The 10089-nt window shown below is 51.7% G+C and overlaps 1 protein-coding gene and 1 pseudogene across 18 annotated transcripts in view; one reads left to right on the top strand and one right to left on the bottom strand.

Moving 5' to 3' along the window:
- The window catches only part of LOC143667177 (CUB and sushi domain-containing protein 1-like), a 315312-nt gene that overhangs the window by 274700 nt on the left and 30523 nt on the right, over positions 1 to 10089 (bottom strand). For 13 of the 18 annotated variants that reach the window (XM_077141088.1, XM_077141080.1, XM_077141094.1 and 10 more), the window contains 2 exons: positions 3664 to 3762; positions 2158 to 2353 (listed from right to left, as the gene is read on the bottom strand). In XM_077141088.1, coding sequence (XP_076997203.1) covers positions 2158 to 2353; positions 3664 to 3762 — 295 coding nt within the window. Of the gene's footprint in view, positions 1 to 1962; positions 2354 to 3663; positions 3763 to 4795; positions 5026 to 5150; positions 5256 to 9507; positions 9583 to 9771; positions 9874 to 10089 lie in introns of all 18 variants that reach the window. The other 5 variants (XR_013167906.1, XR_013167907.1, XR_013167908.1 and 2 more) reach the window with 5 other exon arrangements.
- LOC143667176 (golgin subfamily A member 2 pseudogene) lies at positions 5114 to 9208 on the top strand (annotated as a pseudogene).

Here is a 10089-nt window from a genome sequence, read left to right on the forward strand (position 1 = left end):
GAGGAAGACATATGGAGAGTCATCTCCATCCCTGGGGATTCTTCTAACAAGGAAGAATAGAGGAGACAGGTCATGACAGAGGTCGTGGTTTAGAACAGGCTCTTGATGGATGCATCTGCTTTCTTCTTTTTATTTTATTTTTTTTGCATGGGCAGGCACTGGGAATTGAACCTGGATCTTTGGCATGGCAGGTGAGAACTCTGCCTGCTGAGCAACTGTGGCCCACCCATGAATCGGCTTTCTGTCAGGAAGTGGAAGAAGGAAAGGACAGAGGTAGCACTGCAGAAATACCAGGCAGGATAGGAGAGGGTCACATTCAGGAAGTAGACGTAACTGCAGGGCAGAGCCCAAGGGACAGTGGCCAGGGAGTTGGGAAAGGGACTTGTATGGTTCAGCAGGCAGAGTAATGACCCTAGAAGATATCCACATCCTAACAGAATAGGGATCATTCATTAGCTGGATCTAAAACAGGGAGCTTGTTCTGCTTTATCTAGTGGGTACAATGAAATCACTTAAGGTTCTCACAGTGAGAAACACTTGTACAACCACTGTATGCTTTAAAGATGAAGGAAACCCAGCATCAAGCAATGTGGATGGCTTCTAGAAACTAGACAATGCTAGGAAACAGACTGTCCCCTGGAACCTCCTGAAGGAATGCAGTTCTGCCGCCATCTTGATTTTAGCCCAGTGAGACCCAGTTTGGAACCCTCAACCAAGAAAATAAATACGTATTGTTTGAAGCCAAAAAACATGTGGTAATGTGCTATGGGGAAACTAATCATCATGGTGTCTGATTTCTAAGGACTCCTGAGCAATTTCTAGAGCATTCCTACAAGTATTTGCCAACAATTGTCCTTTTAGTTCTAACCTAGAAATATTTACCTTTGGAAGATAAAAGTTGCATACAGCTTCACTCAAGCTGCATTTGAAAACAATAAGAAAATAAGGTCATAGAGTATAAAGTAAATTGTGGTAAAAGTCAGCCAGCAGGGGTTGCATAGGCCACCTATGACAGCACCTGCAAGAAGGGTCAGGGATCACAGTTAAAGTCCTACAGAAGGTGGATGGCAAATAAAATTGGGCAAAGGTTGCCAGGTATGAGACAAGAAGCATAAAGCTGCTTCTATCGCAGCCAAGCATGACAGCTACCTGGAACGGTCTTATGTAATGCCATGCCCAGCCCTGGGAACAAGCAGGCTGTGTGACTATGGGCTGAGCTCAGAAGTCAGGTCCAGTGCATCAGGTCTACATGGTCTCAGACAAGGTAAACAAGATCTCCAGGGACAGTGTATTGGAGATAGGTCGGGGGAAGGGAGCAACCAGGAGTCCAGAGGTAGAAATCAACAGCTTACACAAAAGCAGGGACTGCATTTATCCATGGAAAGCACTAACAGGAAGTGCTGGGTAGTGGGAACTCAGGAAGGAATATGCAAAATCCAAGAGAATCTTCCCGAGGGTCTTGCATTTGGCCTGGCACATGCCCTGAACATGGACCAAGTTCCCAAAAGAATATGGATCCTTCCGAAACCTTCAGTAGCTCAAGCCTGACCTACAAGCTGCCTAGACAGGCTCTCACCCTGGAGGTGGGGGTCTGGAGGAGGTTCCAGTGGATCTAGAGTGGAAAGATGTGCCGGTCTTAGATGCTGTACCATCCAAAGTAGAAGTGCTTATTCATACACCAAGTAAAGAGAGGGAATGGTGCATGTATGTCTTCTCCCAGAGTCTCTGAGATAGCAGCAGGGAACTGGGTCCTGCAAGCCCAAACCCCTTAGTTTACCCAGTTTGGAAAATGAGGGTCGGCTGTCTGAGCAGGACCAGCTCTCCTCCAGAATCTATACCATCTCCCATGCCCAACCTCTCCATGGCCAGACTATCCATGGCCACAGTTCACCTGTCTTTATACATCCTTCTAGAGTCACTCACGATGAGAACACAAACCATGTGAGAAGCAAATTTCTGTACCTCCTTTAATTCAGCCAAGTAATTCAGGGTTTGTTCCGAATGAAGGTCATCAAAATCAAATCGGGACTTCCGGAGAAGATGGCGGCTTAGTAAGATGCGCGGTTCTTAGTTCCTCCTCCAGAACAGCAACTAGAGAAGTAGAAATGATTCAGAACAGCTCCCGGAGCCACGACAGAGACCAAAAAGACAGCGTACCCCATTCTGGAACGGCTGAATGGCTGGGAGAACCCGCTCTGGTGAGATCGCCGAGGAGTGCGGGCTTCCCCGGGCCGGGGTGGCAGGCGGCCGAAGTCCCTCCCTCCCTCCTTCCCGGGCCGGCTGGGAGAATTGGACAGGTGGTGCCCTCAAGCCGCGGTGGCTGCGCCCCCCACACGCACAGGGCTGCATCTCCCTATAAGACAGAAAGAAGGAAATGCAGGCTCAGGACAGTTCACGTCGATGTGAGGGAAGAAAAAAACAGGCTCTTTTAATCCACTCCTGTCAAAGCAGACATATTGTGGGCAAGATCTTTTGATTAGATATTTCCATGAGAATGTGTCGCACCCCCCCTATTTAAGGTGGGTCTTAGTTTACCAGAGTCCTTAAAAAAGCTCACACAGAGTTTAGAGCTGATGCAGGGAGATGACACCACCATGACATTTGGAGATGCAGACAGAAATGGCCCCAGGAGATGCTAAGAGATGAAACCCATGCAAAGTCTATTCCAGAGAAGTTAAGTCCCACACGTGCTTACAGAGGACGCCACTGGAATCAGAAGCTGAAAGCAACAAACAGAGAGCAAGGACCAGCAGACACAGCCATAGGCCCTCCCAGCTGACAGTGTTCCAGATGCTGGCAGCCTTTCCTCCAAGAAAACATCCTCTTGTTGGCATCTTAATTGGGACATTTTCATGGCTTCAGCATGACAAACTCATAACTTAATGAGTCCCCTTTGTAAAAGCTGATGCATTTCTGGCAGCTTTAGCAAACTTGAACACCATCGTAACCAGGAACTCTCAGGAGGAAGACGTGGGTAACCGAAAGATCCCAGGCCTCCCTGAGCCCCAGAGCAAAGGACAGGCCTCCTCTGGGCCCCACGCATGGCCATCGATTGAAACTGGGGCAGGGGCCCTAGAGGGAAGCCTCCTGTAGCCGCTGTCCAAAAACCAAGACGGGAATTCCTGCTCCTGAACAGGGACTCGAGAGCTGAGCCTCCTTGCTGCCACCTCTGGAGCCTCCCCACACCATGGGGCCTGGCGACCTGAGACGCCACACAGGATAAGGAGGAGAGCCAGTCTCCTATAGGTGCTAGGCATGCACTTGGCTCGTGGCACAAAGCCTGTAGTGCTTTCTGTCTGTACTTACAAAACTCACCAAGGACATGGAGTCACCAAGACCACTGAAACTCTCCTCCTGTCCCTCGGTCATGGAGTAGGATGGGCAGCAGGGGGACAGCATGGGGCATCCAGAGGGCACACAAAGGTGTCCTCCACACAAATGCTGCCCAGTATTCTAATCCAAGCCCAAGGGACACAGTCACTAGAGCATTTCAGGGTCAGGCGACTGTTGCTGGCTTTGTGTGCCTACCCTAGGGAAGTGGCAGGCATTTGGAACATCTTCTCTTGTGGGCAAATCGTGAGAACATGCCCAAAGGGTAAATCTGTGGACAATATTGCCGTGAAAACGCCTTCCCCAGCCCCCAGGAGGCCCACAGTCACTTACTTGACAAACTTGTCGATGTGCGCCATGGAGACTTCATATTCTTCCCCCGAACCCCTCACAGAGCAAGGCCAGGAAGTGTGGCTTGTGCATGTGAACGACCTGGGGAGAAGCACACACGGTTAGGCTTGCTTGTGTGTGTGGACAGTAGGGGCGAGGCACACACACTCAGGGCCGCTCATGCGCATGGACAGTCAGGAGGTGGCACGCACGGTCAGGAACAGCAAGAGAGACCTGCACCCAGGACTCTAGGCATTATTACCCTACCGTCCCGTATCCCGCTGCTTTTTTCCCTGTCATCATCCATTTTCCCATTTCTATAAATTCATAAAAAAGGATGCAGAATTTCTTTATACTGCCTTTAATAATTTAGGGCCATATTTTCCTAACTATAAAAAGTACATTAAACGGCGCATGGGTGATTCAGTGGTAGAATGCTTGCCTTCCATGCAGGAGATCCGGGATTGATTCACAGACCAAAAAACCAAACAAATGATAATAAAAAGAAAGAAAAGTACATGCAAATCTTTAAATCATTTACAATCTCATAAATAAATATACTCAGCGGTGACCTTTCAAGTGTCCCTCCAGAACGGAGCAAGAAGTGTTTCTATGAGTGTGCATGTGTGCGTGTGGTATTGTGTGTACAGTTCGGCACACACACAATTTGCTCCCTCCTTGGAAACAATAAATGGAGCTCCCCGGAAGTGAACAAGTGATCAAACCTGGCACTGCCCCTCTGCCCCAGCCCCATTCCGTAACAGAGGAGGATGCTGAGGCCAGCGAACTGAGCCCCATCAGCCAGATCTGCTCCACAACAAACACCACAAACCTCAACTTCCTGGGCCCCCGTCTCCCCAGCAGGAGTGTGGACCATTCACCACATCCCCCATGACCCACCAAAGGGCCTGTGTTCCTCTGCCCACCCCCCCGCACCAGCCAGCTTGTCTTGGGAGATTCCTGGAAACCCATCAGGTTCCGGGCCTGCAGACTATCCCATGGAAGTCATACTTGCCAATCCCCACAACGGCCAGAGCCAATTGCTATCATGAATATCCTCATATTTGCATATAATACCCTATGGCTCTGTTTCCATGGGAAACCCTAATACATACCCCTTTAGGTGTCTACTTACTCAGAAATCTGCAGTTTTTCTAACACTGGGGCTTTACGGATGAGAACCCACATAGGCGCGCGGGGTGAGGCGCCTCCTTTGAGCTGAGCAGAGGGTGACAGCGGCACAGATCCCAGAGAGCACTGGGCACAGGTAGGTGGGGGCTTCCCTCATTGAGCCGGGGTGTCTAGCCAGACCCCTAACCCGCTGCCAGGCAGCCCACCAGGGTCCGCACCAACTCTGAAGGGGCTCTGAGGGGAGGGTGAGACTGAGGGATGGTGGAGTAGGGCTGGGGATAGGTAAGAAAGGCTGGACCCACTGCGGAGGTAGGAGAACTGTGCGGGGCTGAGCCTTCCCTTTCTAGCTCCCCACCTACCTCCTGAGTCCGGGACCTGGTCCCCGTCTAGGGATAGTCTGCAGTGGAGGAGGGTCCAGGGTGAGAGGTGGAGATGGGCTTCAGGGCTATGGAGTAACTGAAACCCTGCATGGGAAATAAAGAGCTGCCAGGATGGGAGCTGAGTGCGCACCCAGAAGGGGGACCACCCGGGAGTGGGAGGAGGGAGAGGTTGTACCATAACCCCATTGTGGGAGGAGACAGGTACTGGCCCCACCCCTCAGAGGTGGCAGTTACAGCAGCCATGCCCCTCCCCCCAGAGTGGGTGGAGACGACTCTGCAGGCAGCCTTCATTGTGAGCTCACCCTCCAGGCCCCACCCACAATCACCTGGCACCACCCCCTTTCCCTGTCAATCTTCTCATCGCCCAATAGGCTGGGAGGCTGAGGCCACACCCACATTCCATGTTGCCTAGCACCTCCCTGGTCCCTCCCTTCCCTGGCTCAGTCCCACATCAGTACAGTAGCTAGTGGATGCAAGTCTGCAGTGGTTGCTGGATTACATGATGTCGCGCCATCGACCCTTTCCCCTGTCCCAGATGTCGGAAGAAGCCGGACGGCAGAAATTGACCGCGCTCAGAAAAAAGTTTTGCCCAATCCCCCTTCCCGAGATGTCAGAAGAAACCCAACAGCAGAAACTGGCCTCAGCCAGAAAAATGTTATGTGAATTTCAGCTGAAAAACAACCTTCCCATTCCACCAAGAGTGAAGAAGAAAGAGAAGGTACAAAAGGGCCCTGAAACATCAATGTCGGGTGGCCACTCACCTGGGAACATGCCCAAAGACCGTGCCACTCCTCCTTCACCGGCCGATGACACCACCCCTCCTGGCAGTGTCAATCTTGCCTGTGCTAGTTCCCCTTGTACTAGAGGCATGGCATCACCTAACAACTCTGATGCCAAAAATGGTCCTCTTGCCTTGGAGGAAAACAAGACTATGCCATCTACTGAGACCCTGCAACAGATTTCACGACCTTTTTTTCATGGGTTCCTGCCTGAGTCCTCACCCAGCATCAACAGGAAGGACCAGACATCCTCAAATGACATGAAGACTCTAGAGAGCCGATACCAAGAGTCATCACTAGCCCTGGATTCCAGCAGTCCTACACATGATCAACTCACAAAGAAGATACAAGAGTTGAATCAAGAAAAACAAGATGCTTTTAAGCAATTGGAGGAAGTCATACAAGAGTTTGAACAAAACTTCATCAACCAGCAAGGAGCTCTCAGACAACGGCTACAAGAACATCATCAGACAATTGGGATTCTAGTGTCTGAGAAGGAACAGTTATACATAGCCCTTATGCACACTCAGCAGGCTCTCATGCAGAAAGAAGGTGAGGCAGAGGATCTTGTAAGTCACTTGCAGTCTGAAAGGCAACGTGTAAGTGAGCTGGAGCACACCCTGTCCGCTGTCTCCACTCAGCAGAAGCAGGTGGACAAGACCAACCAAGAGCTAACCAAAGAACATGACAACCTGAAAGTAGAGTTCTGTAAACAAAGCAAAAGCTATGAGGCCCTGAAGCAACATAACTCAGAACTGGAAGAGAAACTTCGGGTCTTGCTCATGGAGAAGTCAGCCATGCAGCGAGGGATGGAGGAGCTGCACAGGAAGCTGGAGATGAGAGAACCTGCAAAACCATCACTGCTGCAGCCTGGAGATCTTAATGGCAACCAGCAGTTACAGCAGGCCCTGGAGGAGTGGGAACAGCTGCAGCTACATGGGGGGCAGCTGACAGAAACTCTCAAAAATACACAACAAGACAAAGACACAATTGCCGAGGCCCTGAGAAAAGAGCGTGCCATTTGTCAGGAGCAGGTTCAGCAGTTTCGAGAACAGGTGAGAACACCAAGAGAGGAAAAGCTACAGAAATTGGAGGACAATTTAGTTCAACTGAAGAACGAGACAGCTGCACCACCATCCCAGAAGCCCCCAGCCGGGCCCTCCGAGATGGGGCAATGGCTGCAAGCAGAGGCTAGCCAGCTGCGGAAGAAGCTAGAGCACCTAGCAGGGCAGCTGCAGGCCCAGATGAAGGACAATGAGGACCTAAGTCATCTGAGTCAGGAGCAGGAGGTGAGGCTGCTGCAGTTGGAGCAGGAAGCTGAGCTCTGTGAAGAGCAGGCGGCAGAGCGGAAACACATTCTGGAGAACATGGAGAACAACTGTGGCACCATCACCCGCGTTCTGTCCCAAAACTGCAAACTCACAGGGCAGTTAGATGAATTACAGAATGACTTTATCAGGCTGGGCAACAAAAATATGGAGGTAACCAACGCCCTGCATTCAGTTAAGACAGAGCTGGCCAAGAAGCTGGGAAAGCTGCAGGAAAACCTGGAGGAACTCAAAGAGACAACAGAATTAAAGAGCATAGAGGATCAGGGTTTGCAAGAGCAGCGTGGCCAGTACCAGAGCCACCTGCAGCAGTATATACTTGCATGTCAGCAGCTCCTGGCAGCCTATCAGCAGCTAGCCACCAGGAAGGAGATGCTGCAAAAGCATTTAGGGATGCAGACCCAGCTAGTGGAAAAGCTGCCACACGAGGATGTTCAGAGGGAGGCTATGGCTGAAATGATGTGCCAGGAATTCCAGGGGACTCAGGAGTGCCTGGAAGCTGCCAACCAACAGAATCAACAATTGCAGGCCCAGTTGGGCCTTATGAGCTTGCCTGGGGAAGGAAATGCTACAGAGAGTGAGCAAGGAGATGAAGAGGATCAGCACCCAGACCTGAGCATCCCTGAAGACCTAGACAGTCGAGAGGCCATGGTGGCATTTTGCAAATCAGCCACAGTTAGTGATGAAGAGCGGGCATGCCTACGGAGGCAGCTGAAGGAGCAGAAGCTACGCTGCCAGCACCTGGCTCACCAGGTGACCTCATCTCAGCATGAACCAGAGGTGCCCCCTACCACCGGGACCGGTGGGGAAAGTGTATCAGGGGACATTAATCAGGCTCTGCAAGGGGATATGAAGAAGCTGCACCAATGCTTTGCAGAAATTACACAACAGAAACTAGAATTGATGGACCGGATGGAAGAACTGGAGCATCGCTGCCTCCAGCTCTCTGGAGAGATAGATACAACTGTTGAGCGCATCACCCTCTATCAAAATCACAGGGCAGTAATGAAGGAGCATCACCGTATAAAAGAGGCAAACATTAACCACTCAGCAAATGAGAAAGAAGATATTAAGGTGAAACTGCTCGAGATGAAGGAGATCAACAAAATACATGTTAGTGAGTGCAAAGAATGGCATGGCAACTTTATGGCAGCTACCAAGAGCCCTGCTGATCAGGCAACAACAGCATCCCCAAGTCACCAGGAGCCTGCAGGTGACAACGGCCAGGTCCTTCACAAGGGGAACCTAGCAAATGATGTGGGATCTGCAAAGGGAGAGGCCCTCCAAGGCCAAACTGTACCAGAGACTCCCACTGCGCAGCAAAAAATACAACTGCTACGTGAGACTCAATACCCTCAAGATCACCATGGCCTGGGCAATAATCCCTGCTTCCCCTTCTTCTACCGGGCTGAGGAGTATGAAGAAGCAAAGGTTCGGGTTATCTAAGGCTGTCTCTCTGGCTGGCAAAACACCGGGTAGTGGGGCTGGGGGCAAAGCCTCCACTTTTTCCCAAACAATCCCTCCCCACCTCCTTTCCTGCCCCCCTTTCCTACCAAGTCATACTGAATAAAAACTAAACTTTTAAAGGCGTGCAGACCTCCTCTGATACTTGTCTCTGCACGTCCGCACAACCCCTCTAAGGGTACCCGAGGCTCTGCACTGCAGCCATGTGCAGCCCAGGCTGCCCACAGGGTCTTCACCAAGGGCCTTAACCTGCAAACATGCACCTGCGTGTGCTCAGATCACCCAGGCACAAGCGTGCTCACATGCACGCACACACACACACACACTAAGCCCACTGCCCAGGATGTGAGGTGTCTGTGTGTCTGTAGTCCCCACATGCGTGCATGGCTCCCCTACTCCAGATGAAACCCAGGGCCTGCTGGCTGCCCTGAGTCTGGGGAGTTAGTGCACCCCAAGAACCCAGCCTTGGCACATGCCCCACGTGAGTGGGTCTCATCATCAAGCGTCTAGTCACAAGTAGCAGGGATGCATCCCACTAGCCTTTCAGGGCTGAGCCCACGGCCTCACAAGGCAAATGCACAGAAGTAAAGCAAATGCATAGAAGTCACGTATATATGTCCCCCAGGCAGTCAAGACCTCCAGACGAGGATTCAACGCCCACCCAGGGGCAGGGGAAGGGACACGCAGGAGCACCCAACATGCAAGGGGCAGGGAAGGGCCCAGGGCCCAGAGCTGTCAGCAGGGACTCCCAGGCAATAGGCTCACCATTGTGTTGTTCTTGCTTCAGAAAACTTCCTGGTTGAAGAAGTCAAAGAGTTTCTTTTCTAACTGGAGCATAACCTGCAAAATCAAAGTTTTGAATCCACACGTGCAGGTCATGGGGCCAATGCACTCACCAGGACATGGTCCTTCTGAACTCCTCCCCCACCTCGGTCACATGGCCCTCTGGGCTCAGGGGTCCACCAGTGGCATGAGTTCCTCATCAGGGCCCTGGCCCCAGCCCGTAAGCACCCCTGTGGGGACACACACATGCACCCTGCAGTCATTGTGGCTCTTGCGGAAGATTAACTTCGCATCTTCGGTGGTGTCCGCAGCCCAGACGGTGTGCATGGTGTCTTTTGTGCAGAGTGTCTGTGGGGAGACAGAGGCTCAGACCGAGTGCTCAGCCTCAGCCTGGGCAGCAGCATCTGTTGGGGAGGTCACGCCGGCACCCCTCAGGAAGGTGCTGGAAAGCACTTGGGGCCATCCTTGCTGTGATCTTAAAGAAGCACCATGCAAAACGGGGTACACACTATGGCTGCTCCCAGGTAAAAGCCACCATGTGTCACCATGCTCAGAACCCCAGCT

Source organism: Tamandua tetradactyla, chromosome 23 (genome assembly GCF_023851605.1).
Source record: "Tamandua tetradactyla isolate mTamTet1 chromosome 23, mTamTet1.pri, whole genome shotgun sequence".
In the NCBI taxonomy this organism is placed as follows: Eukaryota; Metazoa; Chordata; class Mammalia; order Pilosa; family Myrmecophagidae; genus Tamandua; species Tamandua tetradactyla.